The sequence below is a fragment of the Magnolia sinica genome, chromosome 18 (genome assembly GCF_029962835.1).
Source record: "Magnolia sinica isolate HGM2019 chromosome 18, MsV1, whole genome shotgun sequence".
Classification (NCBI taxonomy): Eukaryota; Viridiplantae; Streptophyta; class Magnoliopsida; order Magnoliales; family Magnoliaceae; genus Magnolia; species Magnolia sinica.
In genome coordinates this window covers 31,226,411-31,248,359 of record NC_080590.1, presented here as the reverse complement: position 1 = coordinate 31,248,359, position 21,949 = coordinate 31,226,411, and the positions used below count along the sequence as shown (strand labels likewise).

The following is a 21,949-nucleotide window of genomic DNA, read 5'->3' as shown; positions in this document are numbered from 1 at the left end:
TTAAGTGTCAAGTGTCTACAACTTAAAACTTTACAGTATTCAAAATAGTAGCTTTAGCGTTAACCAATTCATTAACGGATAAAAATAGTAGCTTTAGTGTTAACGAACTCATTAACAGCCAATAAAAATACTAGTTTAATGAACTTAGTATATTAGCACATTTGAATGTGCAGCTACTGTGGGCCCCATTGGATGTTAAGAGACTCGTTTGAATGTCCAGCTTTGGGTGGTACGATGTATAGTAAGATTTTCAGCTCGTCTAACACTTGTAATGCATGCAGGTGACGTCCAGTTGGCAGCCAAGTGGTTGCATCTCACGTTCTGGGTCCTTAATTGTGATAGAGTTACCCTCCTTGGATTGCTAGGCATGGTGTCCGATGCTGCTGATGGGATGTACCGGTCAATCACGGTCACATGCGGGTGCGCCGAAGGCTGGTGGTTCTTGGTGAGAACAAATCTCTAAGGGCTTAACCCATATAATGCCTTAGTCATGGATCAACCCAGTCATCATAATAACAAGGATCAATGTCTCCAATGCAGTCAAGTTCCTTGAAAACTTAATTTCCACTTTGGGGCCAAATTTCAAGGAAATTATCCTGTTTTCATTTCCCTATTCAGACTGAAGAAATTTCTTTATTGAAAAATTGGAGAAAAAAGGGAAATAAAACAAGACTTGCTGGTAACTCCTACCTATATGGAGCCTGTCTGGGTAGGACCTCTATGATCCCATTGGTTGTCCGTGTGGCATCTATTTTGTCCATTAGTTTTACCAACACATGCTGGGACATAACCCCCAAAAATGAGATAGACCCAAAACTCAAATGGGCCACACCAAAAAAAAAAAAAAAAAAAAAAAAAAAAGGACCCCATTGCCCAACATTGAAACCTTCTTGCAACCTACAATATTTTTAAATGCGATAAAATCGTTCATGAAGTTATTCTCATTGGGTCATGTTGTTTAAATGTGATCAAAACCATTCTTGAGGTCATTCCCATCAGGGTGAAAAGAAGAAAGAAAACTTTTGTAGCCCCATGGATTTTTCAAAGAACACCCACACAATTTCCTGTGGCATGACCCAATTGAGTTTTAGGTCTATCTCATTTTTGAAGCCATGTCCTAACATGAGTAGGTGAAACTACTGGACATAGTGGATGCCACCAAATGTTGCAATGGGCACCCTAGATCTTTGGGTTATAGGAAAGTCTTGTTCGAAATTCCATGGGATTTTGAGGAGAGGTTTGTTTGAATACATCTCCGACGTGTTACAATAAGAAATGCCGGGACTCTAGTTGTTGATGTGGACCTTATTCAATGATTCAAATGGTTTATTTGATAAGGCTCCCCTTGGATGGGGATGGCAAAAACCTATCAGATTGTATATTTCAACCCATTGATTATGCAAGGATACAGTGACGGTTCATGTTCAAGGCAAGAGAGTCAAATTACTGAAGGGTTGAAATATTCCAATTGAAAGCTTTTATTTTTTGTTTTTCCATTGTAGAAAGTGAGACCTGTAAATGGTTTGGATCATTGGAAGTTGACCAGATGAAAATGCTAGTCTCAACTTATCATATTGCAATATGTTGGGGTGTATCTGACCAAGCCTCCTCTGTTTAAAACCCTTTGTGACCGTGTGTTCCTGGGGGCCATGAGGATTTGTTGATGTGAATGGATGACTTCATGTGGTTGAGATCCACCCCGTCCATCATGTGCCCCACCCCATTTTAGGTCTTGATTATGAACATCACACTGGTCAAAAACTCAAGTGGGCCTCACCATTGAAATAGTGCAAAATCTGTCTAAAGCCTTTAAATCCACGTGGTGTGGTAAACATGAGTTTCATAGTGTTATGACTTTTGGAGAGTACTTCATCTTGATCAGAAGACCTATAGAAATGGGTTACATGGCATATGTAAACAAAGGTGGGCTCATATACTACTGACTATGAGCATTCTAACCCAAGTCTTCCTTTTGGTGTAGCCTGCTCGAGGCAACTGCCCCGAAGTTTTGTTTTCCAGGTTAAACATGCGGCCAAGCATGGATTTCATGCATGTTCTCTGCCACATGTTGCTTGGTTAGTTGTAGGCGCACCCCTTTATGGTTGACTCAACATGAGTTGGAAACACGAAGTCTTGTTCATGTAGTGTGATTAGGCAATGACATATGGTTTGAAAATTAAAGATTCTAAAGGAGAGACAAGCCATTCTTGATTTAAAAACGATTTAAAATAAGTGTCGTTGCACTCCCATGCATGCAAGATAAAGGATCCATTAGAAGAAACAGTGTTTGCTTAGGAACTTTTATTGGTGGAAGAGTTTGTGGTTGTTGTTTTCTATAATTTTGATGCATCTCATGTGATCCCAGCATAACTATTGCATGGGCTTGAATTCTTGGGAATTGGTGTGATCTAAATAGGTCCATGTCAATGTATTTCACAACGGTAATGGTAGTGGCTACCTTTATGATACGAGTTATAACGGTTGTTATGGCTCTCGTAATGGCCCATTATACATAACAACCGTTATACATGTCTTCCTGAACGATTTTATCACATTTAAAAATATGAGTTATAACGGTTGTTATGGCCCGTTACAATCTTCTTCTCTTTTATTTATTTTTTATTGAAAAAAAAATAGAAAGACATGTATTAGTTCCATAATGGACCATTATGAGGTTGTTACGATCTTTACAAGGGATGTAACGGGCTATTACAGGGGTTGTAATGGTCATTACGGGTCATTATTTTCGTAATGGCCATTACAGTCGTTACGACCCTATAGCATGTAATGGTTGTTACGGCACACCATGGTCCATGTGGGTAGTTCGATAAAAGGGCAAAGGGAAAAACACGTTTAATCCAATAAATTCTAAGTTTGAACAAGCTTGGAGTGTGTGTTTGGTGGAACTTTGCTCTATTATAATGGCCCTTTAATGGATGCTTATCAATGAAGTAAGATCTTTATTCTTCTCTTCTTGTTCTTGTGAATTTTTTTGTATTTTACCATCTCCTCACCTTCTCTCCACTTCTCTTGTAAAAATTGGGTTTGTGGGATAAGTCAGTGTTGATTAAGTTTATAGGATAACTAAGCCCAGAACTTAGTAAAGTCATTCCATTTTTTCCAGTGGTGCTAGTTCTAAAGATTGACGAACCTTACGCAATGTCGTTCAGAGGAATGACGAAGCACAATGTAGCATGGAGAGTACGATGAAGTAGAATGCCATTCGGCATTGGGTCGCCATCTGCAGATGTTCTCCCCCCACCAGTAATTTTCTTAGATTATATCTCTTATCTCTATTATTTTTTACCATTCCTAGGGTTTTTATACTACTTGCTAATGAAACTGAAAGTTTGTTTAATTGGTCTTCCACATGATGAAATCTCTTGTGCCCTATCCCTCTTGTTTCGATGAGGGTGGGACTATTTCATACTATTTTGTCATATAAAGCCATATGGCCACATTCATCACCCACACGTGTCATCAAGATCCCTAGTTGAAATAGAGTTTATAGGATGACTCGGTTAGGCTATTTTTATAGGATAAGAACTTACTCGAGTCGAGTCACCAAGTTTTTCCATTGTTGTTTGTTCACTTGCGTCATCAATTGGCTTCGGCAACATTCACTTCCAACTACTACCAAGAATTTATGCTGTGTCTTCCTCCTCCCATGCAAGATGGGATCTTAAAAAGGCATTTTGATCTTGATGTGTCGCCAATGATGGTGCCAATTTGGAGCTACTCGTGTTGGTGGATCAATGAGGATTGGGCAATTCATGGTTAACGGGTCTTAAAAAAGGATTTTGATCTTGATGTGTTGCCAATGATGGTGCCAATTTGGGGCTATTACTATTGGTGGATTAATGAGGATTGGGGCAATTCATGGTTAATGGGATAGATAAAGACAAAAAATGGGTACTCACACTTGCTCTCCTGACTCCCTTTCCCTTGGCCGGTAGATTTATCCCTCAATTTAAATTTGTTGAGTTTTTCTACTAGTCACCAATGAGTCTATATCCACTAGAACCAATCAAGTCAATGTTGTAGACTTTCGACTTTTTGGAAAAACTTTGTAGTTATTGATAACCTCACCTTCAACTTTTAGGCATGAGTCACCGTTTCCAAAGGAAAGATCTTGTTACTCCATCCCTTCCTGTTATCAAGAAAGCGGACAAATGTGGAATTTCTGCCACCTTTCTCAGAAGCCAAATCAATCTGGCTTTTTCCATCCAATAGTTCTCATGTATATCCTAAGAAGTCTTGATACTTGGCATGGCAATCGAGGTTACGTTAGGGCATGTTTGATTTTTCGGCTCAACTGTAATAACCATGTAAATGGGTAATAATTATTTACCTAGGTAATTACCACATCTTTTCCAATGAAGATGTGATAACTTACTTTTTTAACACTTAAATCGAGAAATTTATGAAATCAATGTGGGGCCCATCGTCATGTATGTGACTTATCCACACCGCTCATTTGTTATGTGAGCTGAATTTAGGGCATAAGACAAAAAATGAGGCAGATTCAAAGCTCGAGTGGACCACACTACAGAAAATAGTGGGAATCTAAAAAATGCGAGCTTAACAATCTTTCTTTTTTGTGGGGGGGGGGGGGATATATAAATCAGAAATCTCAATAGTACTAGTATTGAAAAATTGATTCATACTTAGTTCATAGGACAATCTTATTTCACGAACGTTTGTAATGATCAAGATCTCAAACCAAGCAAGGGATAATAAAGATATCTATTACAAACATTCACCACTTTTGTATAAATAAAATTACAATCATTTACCACAAATGCAAAAAGTAAACATTCACCACAACATCAATAATTATAGTGGTTCGGTGTGTACACCAACTGCTCTCAAACAGCCACACCTACTCCACTCCCAATAATCACAACTCACGTGATATTGACTTTCACTATAAATAAGGTTTTCACGGGGTGACCTTAAAACCTAATACAGTTGTGATTTTAAAGGGCTATCACCACACTGAGACTTTCTGGCTATCTCAGACAAACCAACAATTGAGATTTTTTTGCTATCTCAAAGAAACCAGAATACAAAAGATAGGAATATACTTATCTTCACCTTGAAGATGTATCTCTTGATGTAGCCTATAAAACCGCTTCTCTTGTGGTAGAATGTTCAATGTCCAATCATATGAATGAGGGTTCTAGGTTCTAAATAGAATCAAACCAAAGGCTACTAGTTTGAATTCCTCAAGATCTCAAAGAAGAGTATCTACTCTCTTTATAAAATGAGATTCATGAAAAGGAGATCAAAGAATTAAAACAAAAGCTATTAAAGAATTAAAAATACTATGCAATAGCTTGACAATAGTGAGGACTTCTCTCTCTCTTGGTAAAGGCTTTTCTCAGCTTGAATTGATAATTTCGAATTGAGAGAAGACCTCTATTTATAGGTTGAAAGGTTGTTGCTTCGACTTGTCTAAGGTTTTCTTCGACTCATCTAAGGTTCAATAAATTTTCAAATTTTGAGCGCGATCAGATAAAATCGAACTATGACTGGTCAAAGGCCCTGCTCGATTGGTCGAGGGTGCCAAATTTCAGTTGCTGGATTTCGAGTCGAGCACCCCATGACTGGTCGAGAGCCACTCTTCGACTGGTTGAGCAATCTACTTGACTGGTCGAAGACGTAATGAGAAAATCCATTTTTCTATATTCAAAACTTGGACTAGTCGAATTTTTCTTAGACTGGTTGAGCCACAGCTTAGACTAGTCAAACCTAAGCCTAGACTAGTCGAAGTTAAGCCTATATAAAGTATAATGACCCATATATGATTATGTTTTGAAAGGACCTAAGCCTAAGATCATTCTAGGGTCTATTATACCTGAAAAGACTGAACATTGAAGTAGCTTGAACTTCTCATAACTTGTTCTTGAATTTTCGATAGAGCTTGGAACTTGTTCTTGAATCTTGAATAGATCTTGAAGTAGGAGTTTGATCTTCTACTAGTCTTTAGTAGAACTTGAACTTTCATCATCCATCTTGATTCTCTTGAAGGTGAACTTTCCATCTTGATTCTCTTGAAGGTGAACCAACTTCATAAGTTGTTTTGTCTCAATGAAATTTGACAAACAAAGGTGTGCTTTATACACTTTAGCACTTACAGAATCGAACATTAAAAACTTCTTAGGACCCTTAAAAGTTTTGGATCAAGCTGATATTCGTGTTTTCCCCTTATCCATGTCTTTGTGACCCTATAAACTAGTTAGATGATGAAAAAACGTCAATGTGGGGCTAGTGAAGGAAATAACTTTCAACGGTGGACGAATTAAGACCACTGTTTCCTTTCGTGTGGGCCATAAGAGTGTTGGATCTGCCTCATTTCTTGGCTCATGCCCCAGAAGGTTCTAATAAAATAGATGGATGGTGCGGATATATCATATACATTATGGTGGGGTCCACAGATTTAAGTCAACACTTTTGTATCGATTTTCGAGGTGGAATTACTCTCACATTTTAAAACCAGGTGAAAAGGCAATAATTACTTATTCACCAGGATTTACATGTATCATGGAAAATCAAATAGGTCGCTTTCTTCAGATTCTTGGACTTGAGGCATTCCTAAAAGTCATTGATTTTTCCAAACAGACTTCTTCATCACTTTACCAAATTACAAAAAGTTGGGCCACCCAATCAACATCCAAGGATTTCAATGGGCCAAGTTAATGGTCGCAAATGTATTCAAAGCTTTGTAGAAAATAATGATTGTCATGTATACAATGTGAGGCAAAGTGTTTTTATTTTATTATTTGAAAAGTGGGAGCACTCCACCTGAAATTTTATTCTTGTGGGAAAGGTATTAATGTCTCACAAGAAAGTTTAGTGATTAACCTCACCACAACAAACATAAAAGGCAACATGGACAACATAACAACAAAATATGAAACCTCACCAGCAAACATAAAAGGTAACATGGACAACATACCAACAAAATATGAAATAGGGTCCAAACATATAAACACCATACCTAAGCTGTTGGAAATATGAGAACAACAAACATACCTCTCATGACAAGCTTGAAAACCATGGCATGTTGAAGGAGACTTCTACCTATAAACACTTTGGTGGGTGACTCTATCAAGTCATGTTTTCCTGGGCTACTGCTAGATATCCCCATTTGACATTCCTCTTACTGCGAACTTGAAATATTTCAAGCTAAAAACCGTCCTAAGAGGATGAGATTCATCAGAACTTCCACAGAAATTTGACTTGAACTTTGGATGGAGAGGCGTAGGCAAAGAGGCATCAAAATTTCTTGTTATCACAATAGAACTTGGGTCCATAACATGGCGAGCACAAGAAAGAGAGTTAATCATGACACCAAAAGTATCTCCAAAAAAAAAAAACTTTTTTAAATATCAAAATTTCTTGTAAGCACGATAGAACTTGGGTTCTTCAACTTTCTTTTTTAAAAAACTTTCGTAAATTATTCTACAATAGATTTCAACCACTCTTACTATACTTTTATGATTAAAAATGTAGATTAAACGATTTGGGTGAATAAAAGCTCCGAAGGCCATTTTTTCAAAAAATTGATAAAAGTGGTATTTATGCTTTTCTTTTTTGACTTTTAGTTCCAATGTTTGATAGTGATGTGTAAATATTAGAGGCTCATGTCCATGTTCATAAATTTGGTAGAGAACTGGATACAACAATCTCACCAAATAGTAGACCGTTATGCTAACATAAACATGTTAAAAAAAATCAATACATATTTGAAACATTTACATTATTCTATGTTTTATAAATATTTTTTTCAAAATTTTTTGGGCAATTTTTTTCCAACTGTTATGGGAATCGTAACAATCGTTACGCCCTTGTATCGATAACAGTGATGACCATTACAGCCACCGTTACCAATATGAAATACCTTGTTTGATGTGTTAACTACCAAATTACCTCAACAATGGCAATGCCGGGAAAATACAATACCCAAAAACTTGACGCCTAAATCACCCTTTTTTTACGAGCACACCAAACCCCTAGATAGGCCTTCCTATTCGTCGACTAAGCCATGTCCCCACATTATTCATGGCAATCACGCCCTAGACCCCCCTAAGCATATCCTCTCATCGACTAAAGGAGTCTTCTTCTAATTTAGTACTCCCAAGACGAGCTAATTTATCCACCAGTGCATTACCTTTCCACGAGATATATAAAGTATGGACCTTCGTAAGGTCATAGTTGAATATGATTCCAAAGTGGTTACGAAAGCCATAACCAAATCCAAATTCACCATCCCATGGAAGATTTGGTATTTGGTGAGGAGATTCTTAATGAGGTATATAGTCTCAACTCCAAAGTGTCTCATATTCTGCTAAGGTCTTGTGGAAATTTGGATTCACCAAATTGTCTATCGATTTGTAGTCTTCGAACTTGTTGTGGAATTGGTTGTGTGGTATTAGTCTCCTGGAATGCTAGAAATTTGAATTTTATAAGGTAATGCTGACAAAAAGTATGGCTGAATCGATGCTAAGGTTGCCAAGATTGCCGTTGTGCCCTTTGACGCCGTATTATGTTGCCAGTTATGGGTCCCTATGATCCTATTTCCATGATATTTGTTGTGGGTGTGGTTGTGTACAATGAAGCTCTGCTTGCTAGTTATGTCCACATTTTTGGCGTGGCTCTGGTTCATTCTTTATATTTTCATTCCTTTTGTTTTGTTGTCATGAGGCAATATTAAACTATAAGTGAAGCCCCTGGTTTTTTGTGGTGCCCAATTGAAAGATTTTTTAGTTTTTTCTTTCATATTAACAAAGCTATATATATATATATATATATATATATATATATATATATATATATATATATATATAGGGAAAAGGTACTATGCGCTCGAGCTGATGGGAACGTCCCATGAGGTCGAGTTGTGTCGGCCCCACCGTGATGCGTTTCGAACATCTACCCCATCAGTCAGATGCACCATTCCATCTGGGCCTAGGTCTCAAAAATCAAGTCAATCCGTGACTTGTGTGGGCCACACCACATACAGAAGTGGGGAGGGGCCGTGCACCATTAAAACATTCATAATCATTTTTTGGGCCCATCGAGATGTGGTTTGCAAATCCAGCCCATCCATTATGTGTGTCCCACTTGGATGAGGGTTCAGACCAAGTTTCAGTAGCATTCTAAACTCAGGTGGGCCCCAACCAGTGCTTTTATATGTTTTTGGTATGTCTTCACATGATTTTAGATGGTATGGCCCACCTGAGTTCCGTATACGGCTGATTTTTGGGATATCCCATAATTTAAAGGGGACCCATCAAATGCACGGTGTTGATGGTCGACACGCATCACGGTGGGGCCCACACAGCTCGACCTCACAGGAGCTTATCGTGAGGTCGAGCGCATAGTACCTTTTCCCATATATATATATATATATATATATGTGGCTGAATGCTCACCTATGCCGTGTGAACTTTTTTGAGAACCCATCATATGTGATTTGACTCTAAAATCTGAACGGTCCACGTGAAGCAGCACCTCATGAAACACCCCAGGCCCAATTTTTTACTTTGATCCAAAACTCTAGTGGGCCATGAAAAATGAAAACAATTTCCTCCCTTGATTTGCATTTCTCTTTGTTATGGCCCAGCAAAATTGTAAAAATTGTAGATCAGGGTGAAAATTTGTCGCTTGGGGTTTCATGGGATTCCACATCACATGGACCGTTCAGATTATACACCCATGAAACGTGTGCAAAGGTGTGTAGGTGAGCATGACTCTGTGTGTGTGTGTGTATTATAATAATAATAAACCATGTTTGAGACCCTTCCATGAAAATGATCAAAGATAAAAATAACATTCTCTATGTGGGCCCCTATAAACCCCACCCCCACCTTCTCCCGGGTTCTCTCGAGATGATCTGTCTACATTTAATTCAACCTAACCTAGACTCGGCCGATTCCACTTAATCAAGCTTCTTCTCCCTTCCATCCTTTATAGGCCTAGCAAGTGTAAGCTCACCTCTTCTATGACTAAGCTGTCAAACTCACCTAGAATCCAACTTCCCACTTGATCTTAGCAATGGCCAATGAGTCCTCCGGCTAAGACCCTCCTTGCCTCTAATTTCTGATCATGTCTCCCAAGCCACAACTCCCATATTGTAAAGTACGAGACAATGCCCCTTAATAATTTGAACTTTGAGGTCTTCCTAGCTCGGCGGTACCATATTGGATGATTCTTTATTGAATGGACTGATTCAGCTCTAAACACAAATATATGACTGCAATGGGTCCATACTTGCGTCACCAATGAACCATGGCAAGAGAGGTGGTTCAAGTCTTCTTGCTAAACACAAAAATTAGAATTACTAAAAACAGTAAATTTTCCTAAAATCTCATTTTTGAACTGCCAGCATGTGTTTTCTTGCGAAATAGATTGACACAACCTGCTATGCCGGTCAGTTCACTCTGGATAGCATGTTATAGTAAAGACTGATAGGTTGTGTGTCACATAATGATACCCAGATCAAAAGTTATGGCCGATTTACGGTTCACCTTCTTTTTGTGCAGCCATGCTAGGAATGTACTTGTGCCATGTCCTACTTCAAGGAATCCTTCATGTGACACCCACATCTTCTGAAACTTGAAGGGTTTGAGGAAGCTATCTTGTTCATCCAATGTAGTGATTGACATCGATGAGTTGTACGAGAATATCCAAAATAGGTGCGCAACCTGAAAAGATGGGAGCTCTTGAAGTGAATTAATGTTGACTAAAACCTTATGAATCCTGGCTCACATCCTAATTCTCCGTTATTTATTATTGCACCATATAAATTTTGATCCATAAATCCTACATCTAACAATCCCGCATCACTTATGTTTTTTTGTTTTTTTTTTACTCCATTGCTCGCCAATTCAATTCAAGACCTCCTATTCACTCCTCTGTGTTTATCATCACATTGAATTCTCCACATGCAAGCCACGTGCTCACAACTACCCTATGATCCTCTGAATTTCCTACCATAAATTCCTTCTGCCCATTATCGCACATCACATACACTGTTGTCATCATAACCTTCTTATTTGTCCCCTCTAATAGGATTCTCACTATTGTGCATTGCGTAGTTACTGCTATTGTATTTTCCGAACAAAGCTCCTAAACATTACCCATAATTTGCCTTCTGTTTCTCCTTCTGCCATTGCCCCCTTGAATCCTAATTTACTTGCAATGTAGGGCAAGCTCAACTCATTCACCATGGGTTCTTGAATTAGGAGAAGGCAAATCTTGTGTTTCTTTCATAGAGGCAGAGCACTACTAATGTAGGGCTTGACACAGATAAATTCCTAGCATGGTTGGACCAAAAGAAGGTGAACCATAAATTGGTCATAACTTTTGATCTGGGTGTTGTTACAGGGCGCACAACCTATCAATCTTTACTGTAACAGGTCATTCGAGGTGAACCAACCCACAAAATGAGTCGCGCCTGTCCGTTTGGCCAGAAAATGCGTGCTTTCAGCTTAAAATTGAAAAATTAGGTAATTTTTTTAAAAATTATTTTTAGTAATTCTGATTTTTTTTTATATATATATAATAATTTCTTATTTTTAGTGTTTTAGATTTTTCTTCTTTTTTAGAAATAACTTGTAATCATGTTAGGACTCTGTTGGTAAAAGTTTATTTGGAATTTTTATTTTTAGAAATTAGGTTTTAGAAGAGTTTTACTAGAATTAGAATTTTTATTAGAGTTAGAATTTTGCCATTTTTGGTAATTACAAATTTTGATTTACTTTTTTTTTCTTTATTAATGGTGTAACAAAGACACGTACATATCAGACAATTATTAATCAATTTATTTTCAAATTTATTAGAATTATTTCTATTTTACTATTTTTCCTTGTGGATTTGAGGAATGAGGAGTCCAGAGAAGCTCCGTGGATTTGGAGTAGTTATCGTTGAGGAAGACAATGATCGACCTCATCACGTCCATTCCTACGTCAACTACCCATGTTGCTCACATTCTATGATAGCACACTAATCATTAGAAAGCTAGCATGTTTGAACACACCACTTTTCTAGGCTCAACTGCCTATGATCTTCCTTGTCCTCATTCTCTCTTTCACGCTAGTCTGCCCCTTACGCATCTTTTGTTCATGTTCTCTCTCTAATTCAGTAATCGCGTGAAAAGATTTCACTCCTTCCAATTCTCTGCCTTCTCGAAGGTCTACCCATGAGACTGGATTTTCAATAAACACCACCAGTAGACCGGATTTTCAATAAACGCCTCCTTATTTCTCAAGGGGTAACCGTTGTAAATGTCCCCGAGCTCCCTTTGGATTTTCTCTTCCCCTTCATTTTCCTCACTATTCCTGAAGCCCAGTATCCACTAACCAAGCCCGTCTCACCATCTGTTCCTCTATGTTTTCTTCAATTTTGACTGACTGGATATCCACTTCTTCTGTTGTTAATTTAGCCTAATTTCTATTATTTTGTACTTTGGCCAGTGATCCTTTAGGCTCTTCCTCACTCAGTTGTTGAACGCCCACTACTCATCCTTTCCACTCTAGTTTGTGGTAGAGTATGTAGGTTAGTTCATGTTTCAGTTATTTGAGGGGTCCATATTTAGTGATACAAACTGTCATTTTGATATGATCGGCCCTATCCTAGAAAGGCCCATCTGCGAAAATTTTAAAGATTAGGTACTATTTGTTGAAACATTGGCATTGTCGCAGTTAAATGTAAACCAGTGTTGTATATCTCTAAACTGTCGATTTGTTGGGTCGCCTATCTTAAGGTTAATATTTTATTTTTAGGATATTTTTAGTTCATGGTTCTAGGACATAATGTTGGCTCACATAAGAGGACAAAATGGTAATCCACTCAGGTTCAGAAGTGGCGAAAGCAACTATCTGTTGATTCAAGCACAACCATGATTGTTTCACTTGGCTGCTCGTCACGACTTGTGAAGTTCCAAGACGAGTCATATGCGATGAGTTGGGGTGCCTTTGCTACTTGGGCTGAATCTCCCCTTTTTTGTATTTTAGTAGGAAAAAATATATAAAATAGTCTCGTGCGAGGATTACAAAATATTATTATTGAATTAGACTCTCAAGTTATGATGGAGGCATTGTCAAACCCTCTCGCACGGTCCCCTTGGGCTATACAGTATTGTATGGGGGGCATTACTCACTTTAGACGGTCCCTCAACTTCAAGATTGTCCACTCGTTGAGAGAAGGAAATGCAGTAGAGGATGATATTGCTAGGCTAGGGAGTAGTGGGGAGCTAAATTGGTTTTTTAGTAGCAGAGCTCATCCAAAAAAGATCCACCATTAATTTCAGAATTGCACGTATGCTCCAAGAAGGTAATGCGGCAGCAGATGCACTAGCTAGAATTGGTAACGGGGGCTACCCTAACAGGAAATACTTTAGCCGAGCGGATCTCTGGCATCACATTAGAGGCCTGCTAACTATGGATTTGGCTGGGATAGGAGCAATCAGGACTCTCAGGAATTAGGGTTGTCTCTTTTGGGTAGGGTGTTGTTGGGTTGATGTTCAGTGGAGCTATATGATAGGTTAGTCCTGGCTTTTTGTGGGTCTTGCTTGAAGTTTGTGGCTTTACATTTGTTTTTATCAACAAAATTTTCTCTTTCCAAAAAAAATAAAAAATAAAAAAATCTAATTAAAATCAATGATAAGAGCGTGTTTTAAATATGGAAAATATAATTCTACTCTAAGATAACAATTTTGAACCAAGAAAATGATGTAGCTTAGGAGAGGGTCCCCAATGTTTGCCTTGAGCCCCTCTGCATTTAATGTTGGTCTCTCCCACCCACCATCATTTACTTTCTTCCTCTATAAATATCATTTTGTAAGTGAATGTATTTCCCATTTTTTATGAGACTTCTTGATTATCTTTGAGAGTAAGTACTCTTATATTTGGGTAAATGAATCCCCAAGCTATCTATTATGTATGGTCACCTACACTTACACAATCAAAGCAACCATCTTCTCTTTACCACTTTCTTGAGCTTTTTTTTTTTGCTTGCTCATTGGATTCATATCAGAAAATAAGAAAGAAAATAAATACTTTACCTTGTTTTTGGGATCCCCCAAACTTCCACTTTGGTCCACAAATGGCGTGTAGTTCTGATTCGATGCAAGTGGACTCTCGAAAATGCTTTTAGGATCCTAGATCTATGATTGGTGGAAAAGCCACAAAAAAATGGTCAAAATTTGCCTCGACACATTCAACTCATGTTCCTACCACGCCGTTATTGATCTACAATTTTCATCAAAGATTCGCTGTTTTACAAATTGTCCAAGCTTATCACAGCTAGTGTAGCTTCACTTCACTAAGGAGCCTATCAACTTGTTGAAGGCCGTTGATCCTCAGTCACATTGAGATTGGCAATGAATGAAGATGGATGAAGAGCTGAAAGACCTTCAAGAATGGAAGCCACTTACTAAATTGTACTCTGAACTTTTCCAGTGAAAACGGCTTGTCGAAGTAACTTGGTAGTTAATTGAGGTTCTGCAATGGAAGTGGCTTCTTGGCTACAAGTGGGTGTACAAAGCAAAATCAATGGTAGATGGATTTGTGTCCATGCATGCATGATCCCATGGAAGCCCCATTTAGATGGGTCTGCTTGCGCATCCAGCTCCATTTGGATGCCTGCTGGACTTGTTCAGCATTCATTCATGATCTGAGAATGGCTCAAATGAATGCCTGCTTATATCGCTGGGTGTCCATGCATGATCTGAGAAGACCGCATTTTGATGTTTGGACTTGTTGGGTGTCCATGCTTTACCGTGGAAAGCCCCATTTACACTCCCAGTTGACATTTTGGATGTCCATGCACTATTGCCGGGTGGAGTTGTTGAGCGTCTATGCATGATCTGAAAAAGTATCCAGGTTTTTTTTTTTTGAAAGGTTCTTAGAGAAGAGTCTGATAGCTCTATTTGGAGAAGAGAAGAGGGTAGCTGATTCTCTGTGAATCTTTCGGTGGAGGAGAATATATATAAACTGCAATCACAGAATGCCAGTATTAGTTTTTTCATGGTGGACCCTGAAATGTGGGATGAATTTAATGGATGGTCCAGACTAATGATTCACATGCCTAGAAGCACGCGGGTACACTAAGAATGTCAATGTACCTTGGGCATGCATGAGCTTTTCCCTGTTACTCAATAAATTAATTTTCATGTGCAACAAGTTGGGGTCCTGTGTTTTTAGTCAGTGTCAAGAAGAAACTATTGAATTGATTACAAACAGTTCCTTCAATTTCTATTACCTTTTTCAAATTCATATTGAGATATTAGCCTCCAAATTATGGTTAATGGAGTTGAAAGGAATGTGACCAGAAGATACTTGTATGTATACCTAGTAATTATACTATATGATGATATAATGATTCCTCTTTGTCGAAAAGTACCCTTGCAGAATGGGGTTAGATTGGTATTAAGACCTGTTTCAATTGGGGGAATCCTATTTTCTACCATGGAAAAGAAATTCTTTAAGAGTGTGATGTTTTCCTTCATTGTGAAAACAAAAACAGTTGTGGAAGTCGATTTCTATTTCCAGGGTTTTTCTCAAAAAATGGTGATTTCTATTTCCTCGAGAAAACCTAAGAAATAGACAATTTTCACCGTTTTTGAGAGCTCATGCCTTTTCACCATAGACCTATGCCCATTTCTATGTAAATCATGAATGCTAAAACAAACAGGTTATTAGCATTCTCTTCCCTAGATTTCCTCATATGTGACTTTTTGTTTTCAAATCTACTCTGTTGTCCACCAATCCAAACGGGCCCTTAAATTTTTTATGCGTGATATTCTGTATCGAATCAGAAACTGCACGCAAACATGTAAAGCATTATTATTATTGCACAAAGTTACATTCATATTGTGCCCCTCCTTATGCATGGTTAAATGTCGTACACTAATACATTTTGGTGGGACAGACAGGGCTGCATGTGAGCATTCACATACATGGGAAAATTCATATAGTATTTTCATGATATGATAATATGTTCCATCCAATTTGGAAATGAACTGATAAATTAATAGCTATTCTTAAAATCTTCTTTGTTTAAATCAACTGTAATGCAGATGCTTGCTTTCCTAATGTGGACTAGAAAGTGATTTGTTTTATTTTTCTTTTTGTATCTTTGGATGCTTTAGCATGCAAAAGACAATAGATCGCTATCTGAGGCACTCAAAAGACACTAACATCAACAAAGCGGCAGTGGAACAAAATGTCCAGGTCAGGCCACATCTATTGTTTTGCATATATGACTTCTTTTATTGCACTTGATCAGATAAAGCATCACTCAATTAGATAAAATCATGTGACATGTTTATGGTTAAAAATAATTTATTTGGTAGGAGTTTAGTTGCCATGATCAATTTTGTTTTTGAAAGATAACAAATTTTTATTAAAACATGCTTGGTGGGACACAAAAAAAATTACAACTAAGAAACCCATATTGAGGGAAAATATTACAATTTTCAAAGGTTGCTAGATAAGAAGCCCACCCCATGACATCCCACTTTGCCCTCTTAAAGACATCTGACACGATCCACTTCGATGACAAAAGCATCGATTTTTCCTCAAGCCCTGTATGGTCAAGGATCTGCCAACGGAACTAGCCTCCAAATCAGCTTCTTTTTTTCCCCTGCTCGACCCCCCTGCCTTAACTGACAAGAAATCTTCTATTGATCCTTGCATCACCCATGTCACACTAAAGGAGTTAAAAAAACTCTCTCAAACCTCTCTAGATAGAGGATGAAGACATGATCAACTGAATCCACATTCTGCATGTGCAATATATAAATGTTGAGAATTACCATTTTCCTCTTCTTAAGTTTGTCGATTCTTAGCATTATTTTTCTCTCCACCAGCCAGGTGTAAGCCTCCACCTTAAGAGGGCCTTCTTAGTACTACACAGAAGAAGTGTAACCTCTGTGCTCCCCATGAGCCAAGCAAGGCATAATATTATAAAACAGTTGATGATAAAATTGACCCGACCTCTCCTTATTCCAAAACATATGATTGCTCTCTCCAATGGAGGGGTGAACGTCTTGAATCCAATCCAATAATCACATGAAGTCAACCACTACCTCATGAGACAAATTTCTTTGACAAGGAATTTAAATCACTAGATTGTCGACCAAAGATAAACATTGTATTATGGAGATATTGTCTTTTGGAGATAGCCTAGCTCATTTTGGGAAATCGACTTTAAGCACCTTCTTTGGGTCCTTACTCATGGCTTAGTGGTTGATTTACAAGAGTTTCAACCTAAGGTCATGGGTTCGAGTACCCATTATGGTGTGTGTAGCATGTGTGATAGACTCCTAGAATTGAATCATCATCGCCCCATCCCCCATGGAGAACCCAATCCCCTCCTTGAATTTAGCCCACAACATAGCTACCGTCTTCAAATCACAGATGCCCTATATAGTGTTTAGTACACAATCCATACTTTCTGGCTATCACTTTTCTTTAAAGACTATCTTCTTCTAATTCAAAATGCCACAATTACTTTCCTAACAATGTCGAATTCATACCCTCCAGTTTCCTTATTCTTGCTCAACCTCCCCTATATGGTCGCACACATCTTCCCACTTTAATAGATGAAACTTTTCTTTCTTTCTTTTTTTTTTTAATGTCGCTTGCTATTAAAAAAATAATAATCCCAACTTACCCTCTCTAGTATGTCTAGCATTGCTTTAGGACACCTAAATAGAGCTATAAAATAAAGGGGCAAACTTGTCATAGAAGCTTTAATTAATGTTACTCCTCCCCCAAAGGATCATTGCTCATAAACTCGATGAGTGAAAACTTTTCCACCATGTTTTTTCAGCCGTGCTGACGGTTGACCCATGCTAGGCAGAGACATTTGTAACTTGAGTGACTCTAGCAACTTGGCCACGTTATCAATTGGTCACTTGACTCTGTTGAGTTTGATATGTTTTATTTTGAGCTCCAATTACAAAATTGTAAGGTGCATTCTTGTTTTTTTGGGTCTTAAATGCATGGTTTGAAAACATGCCGGCCAACTAGGGACTGCCGATTTGATTTTGATCACACAAAAAACAGATCAATTCATAGATCGGTTGTTGCTATTCCCTTTTCTCGGTTGACCGTTCCTCTAGTTCTCTTAACTAACCATGTGATAGAATCATAGGCAGTTTGAGGAGTTGGTTCCAGCATCATATATATATATATATATATATAAAACTGAAGATATGCGAGTTCTATTCAAAATCTGAGACTTATCCGTGTCACTCAGTCGACACGATTGAGTGTTGGCTCATTGGTTAACTGAACCCAATCTGAGTTCCTATTTTTCAAACAATGCTTAAAAACTCTTACTGAGAATCTTGCTAAAAATTTCAACTCATCTCTCTTCTCACAGGTAAGAGAAATGATATTTTTCATGAAATTCTAAATAGATTTAGGAATGAATCTATGGAGAAACATATGGAAGACATAAGGCTTTCATTCTAACATATTATTAACTTGGAAACTATGGATACATCTGTATGATCTATATTTTTTCATCTCAGGTGCCGTGAATATGAATATCTTTTCCTCCTTTCACTTTGGTTTTTCTTCTGTATCTTCCAATTTGTCGCTGAATATGATGGATACCAATATGTTTCTTTAAGTTTTTGTTTTAATATTTTTATCCACTCTTTACCTCTTTCTGAAAAAATTCATTTGTTTTTCATTGTTTTCTTCAAAAATTTAAAACCTGGACCCTACTTTTTGCTGGTCATCTGCCCCTCCAAATTCGAATGTCCCATCCATTTGCTATTTTTGGTACTATATATCTTTACTACGTTTAGCAAACTTATGTTTTGAGCCTTATGATCATCGTGATTTGTTAATGGTGTAGCATAGTATGATGGTTGACACACGGGAAATAAGAAATTGTACAACGGCATACAAGTCATTACCATCATCATCATCTAAGCCTTGTCCCAACTATTTGGGGTCAACTACACAAACCCTGCTTCGTAATTCCACTCTATCAACGACATATCTTTCGTTGAATCATGGGTTGAAATGTCACATTGCCAGATTCCTGGTAAAAGCTGTGGCATTAGATAAGCATTAGTGAACATGCCAATGAGAGCATCACTACATGGGGCGTCCAAATTAAACTGCCGAAATTGTCAATCATGGATCTAAACCCAAACTGATACTAATTTGATGACCCAGTTAGCCATTTGGTGGATGGTGAGTTGAAATGACAAAGAACAAATCGCTTGAATTCAGCATACAAGTGTCCATGAAAATGTGGTTTGGATGTTCAAATTACTTTGGAATTATTAACCATTTATAGTGCCAGTTTGTAGTAGGGACGGCTAATTTGAGTTATATATTGCATATAAATTTTTGACTGCCTGCACACATCGTATAAAGTGATTAGAGTAGCAAACAATACCATTCTTCATTTAGTAAACTATTCAAAGAAAGAAATTCTAACAATACTAGTACAAATATATAAGTGAGAATGGACCATTTGAATTTAGACTAAAGACAAATACAATTCGTGATCCACTACTGAACCTATTCCAAGTCCAACAGCCCAAACTTGGATTGTCGGGATCACTGGAATACTTTGTATCAACAGATAGTATATCAATATTGATTAGAATGAGCATTCTCAATGGGTCACTATTGCTGCATGAGTTGCATTTTGCACAAAAACTCATGGCTATGTTAGCATGTCGGCACCCTTGCATAACCACGGGGACTCCACTAGCAAGGGTTCATTTAAACGTTTTTCCCAGATATATTTTGGGAAATTGATGGGGTCACGACTTCCCCTCGCAATTCTGGAAACTGACTTGACTGGCAGGGCTTCCTAGATGTACTCAAATCACGGTCCTAGATCCTCTTTAAGTAGAGAGGAGAGCTGGGCAGTATACGTGTTAATGTGGCACGTGTGCTGGACCTAGGCCATCAATCACGTGGGAGCCAATGTTGAACATGGCTGTTATGGTTGCATCCATTCTGCACGTGGAGTCCATTATATGAGGGGACATTTTTTGGCAATGGGAATGTTCACAATGCTAACTGCTACAAAAGAGGTTAGATCCCGCTCACAACTGCTACAAAAGAGGTTAGATCCCGCTCACAAACGTCTACATATACTACAAGGCATTGGAGGCCATTTTTAAGTAACGAGGCATTGGCAATAAAACATGGAAGACCTTTTCATGGCAATAGAAACAAACTTAAGACCATTTGGGCATGAGCAGATTGGAGTATATAGCACCAGCAAAGTCATGCGGTCTTGAGTAGGCTATCTGAGTCATACTGTTTTGGGCTAGCCAATCTTGTTGTTTGTCAAACACCTAATACATGGAGTAAAGAAGAAATATGGGATGTGTGGGCAATTTACTATGATTAATGATAGATGTAGCATCTATAATAGAGTGAACACTAACGCACGTTACACATGTAAGGCACTTGAAGATTGATGGCGACAAGTACAAAACAGACAGTTGAACATGGGTGGTTATATTTTGGCAAATTTGTCATGTGATGAATGTTTGTAGGACATTGTGTTCTCACGTACACCAAACTAGAGATGAGCCATTCCCATGGCTAGTCTACCTGTTTTAGCAAGGTCGTACACTCGTACTAACTGTGATATTTTGGGGGACACATCCTTTATTCCATGTTCCTGTGCATAAATGACTTTAACATACTCTGGAGAAGCTGTCTACTTTGGATAGCTTGTGGACAATGGCTCCTGTAGTTTACTTCTAGCAATAAAATAGTCCAACTTTATCTTATTTTACCAAAAAAAAAAAGTGGAGGAGGAATGCATGGCAGGAACGATCTTGTCTTACAACGTTAGTTGTAATCTTCGGTTTAAAAAGCCTGAGAGGAAAGGTTGGTAGGACTTACATATTAGGGTCAGTTCTTTGTAGTAGTCGTTTCTGGATTTCGGCTCATTTGGATTTTCAGGTCGGTCTGACCAATTTGTTCTGGCAGTTGGACTGGTTTGGAATGGACTGCAAATGAAACATGTAAGGACTGGTTCCAATTTTAAAACATTGATTACAAGCCTTACATGGAATCGCGGTTAAAAGATTCGGGGACTCGGACTCACTTGTTCATTCCTGAATCAGACCAACTTGCCCCGGAGTCAGGGTTGATTGGAGGTATGAACTAGATCTGGTCTGACTGATTCCAAGTCAACTCGGATGAGTCGCATCAGATACACTTGAGTCTTAAAATCACCATACCTGGAATGGATCTGGTACCTCATGGAAGCAGCCATATCATTACTGTGCTTATCTTATATCCATGGACTATTTTAGATGTCTAATCGAAAACTGGACACCATGGGCTTATTTGGATCATAAGTTACTTTAGATAAACTACTTGGACCTTAAGTTATCTTAGTTTCTACTTGTTTAACAAATAAGTAAACATACTTGTTAGCCAAAAAGTAGAAAAATATATTCGGCTTACAACATCACATAGGTACTTATCCTTGAATTTTGTTTTGTATGCCCTTAATATCCATTATCCATCATGTGGGACCATCCTTTGATTTGGAAGGTTCGTTATGTTGGGACCACCTTGGCCCCGACAATCATGCACACCCTCCTTCAATGTGGACCATCCACCTTGTGAGGACCTCTAATGTGGGTTATCCATCATGTGTGGCCCACCTTGGATGTGGGTCATCCATCATGTCACACATTGGATTTGGGCCGTCCATCATGCAAGACCCACCTATAATGCCGACTGCTCACCATGTGGGGCCCAAATTCAAAGTGGGTTCTTCATTTTGTGGGCCCAACATTGAATTGGGCCATCCATTATGCGAGCCTGCCTTGGATGTGGGTCATTCATCATTAGGGGCCGGTCTTCAATGTGAATTGTCCTCATGTGGGGGGGCCTACCTTGATAGATGTCATCCTTAATGTGGGGCCCAC

At 38.3% G+C, this 21,949-nt stretch overlaps 1 protein-coding gene across 1 annotated transcript in view; it reads left to right on the top strand.

Moving 5' to 3' along the window:
• The first annotated feature begins 265 nt into the window (after positions 1-265).
• The window catches only part of LOC131233034 (MADS-box protein SOC1-like), a 43,891-nt gene continuing 22,207 nt past the window's right edge, over positions 266-21,949 (top strand). The window contains exons 1-2 of the mRNA XM_058229600.1: positions 266-445; positions 16,160-16,241. Coding sequence (XP_058085583.1) covers positions 378-445; positions 16,160-16,241 — 150 coding nt within the window. The 5' untranslated portion in view covers positions 266-377. The remainder of the gene's footprint in view (positions 446-16,159; positions 16,242-21,949) is intronic.